The sequence below is a fragment of the Volvox carteri genome (assembly GCF_000143455.1).
Source record: "Volvox carteri f. nagariensis unplaced genomic scaffold VOLCAscaffold_25, whole genome shotgun sequence".
NCBI classification, from domain to species: Eukaryota; Viridiplantae; Chlorophyta; class Chlorophyceae; order Chlamydomonadales; family Volvocaceae; genus Volvox; species Volvox carteri.
In genome coordinates, this window is record NW_003307568.1 from 331519 (window position 1) to 332809 (window position 1291).

The following is a 1291-nucleotide window of genomic DNA, read 5'->3' on the forward strand; positions in this document are numbered from 1 at the left end:
GCTTTGGACCACGTTGAAATTATAACCAACTCCTTGTTACCAGGCAGCGATATTTCTGGTATGGCGAAGGATCGAATGCTTCCTCGGAATTCACATATTGCCATGCTCGGCTTTAGTAGACCTGACATAACGCACGTATCACCTGATTTGCGAAATGACACTGCGGCCGTCAGGCCATGAGGCCAGGAGTGCAAACATAATTCCACCAAGAAATACGTCAAATGCCGTCGGCACCTTTTTGTTTTTTCCTACTCATGATTTCCTGCTAGCCGGTGCTCAAAGTGAATTCATTATTCCTCATAGCTTCCTGTCCTGCTGTCCGCTTCCAACCGTACTAATCGACCAACTGCCACACCAGATTCCGACACCCTCAGCGGCCCAAAGTTCCCAGCTGGTCGTGAGCTTTCTATTTGCGATACAAGATGACTATTGCAAACGGCTGCTGTGCTAGAGGCCCAGGCTATGCGTCGCCGCTGGTGAGTTCCACGTATTGGGCCCGGTTTTCAACTTGCCAGACGTGGGCAACAAAGTCAAGCTGGATGCAAGTAATACGAATTGTCCAATATCTGCCAGCGATTCCAAATATCAACGGTTGGTTCGCGTTCTAGCGCGCCGGTTAATATCGCCATGCTCTTATTGCAGGACGCATATCGCAATGGCCCCAAGGAGAAGCTCCTCTACATTCCCTGCGTCATCCCAGACCACAGCCGGCCTGATTACGTTGCGACGGTGGACGTGGATCCTGAGTCAGCGACATACAAGCAGGTGAAAAGTGCACTGGCCCCGATTTCCGGCGCCTGTTGCCGTCCTTGACAATCTGCCTCTGCTAAGCATATGAAGCCGCTTTTACGACCCACGATGGTCCTCCGCTCTTTCTCGCGCGTCATTTGTCCCTCATCCCCACTCCCAACTCACTCAGCGCTCCCAGCTCTTCCCTAAATAAGCTTCCTTGTATGCCCTCGGCCCTCGGGACTCCTCTTCAGCGGCCACACATACGTCTTTCTCCCCCCCCCAACACAGACACTTCGTCTTCCCCCCACCACGCAAAATACCATTCACTCCTCCATTTGTTCACATTCCACACTTCCAATCCTACGTGGCCAATCCTACGTGGCCAATGACCCAGCATCTGACTTAATCTCCGAGCTTCTACACCTTGCCATCCTACTTCTACCCTAACCCCCCACCCGACCCCGTCTATGGGTCTTCCTTATCGTCAATCCTCCGCGCTTCGTCGCACCCCACCCAACTATTGGTGCACTTCCCACACCGAAAAGGTGATTCATCGGCT

The 1291-nt window shown here is 52.6% G+C and overlaps 1 protein-coding gene across 1 annotated transcript in view; it reads left to right on the plus strand.

Moving 5' to 3' along the window:
- Positions 1-422: 422 nt before the first annotated feature.
- Positions 423-1291, plus strand: part of VOLCADRAFT_61606 (uncharacterized protein) — a gene marked incomplete at both ends in the record, with an annotated part of 7303 nt that continues 6434 nt past the window's right edge. Inside the window, 2 exons of the mRNA XM_002951621.1 lie at positions 423-476; positions 643-799. Of these exons, the coding sequence (XP_002951667.1) occupies positions 423-476; positions 643-799 (211 nt within the window). The remainder of the gene's footprint in view (positions 477-642; positions 800-1291) is intronic.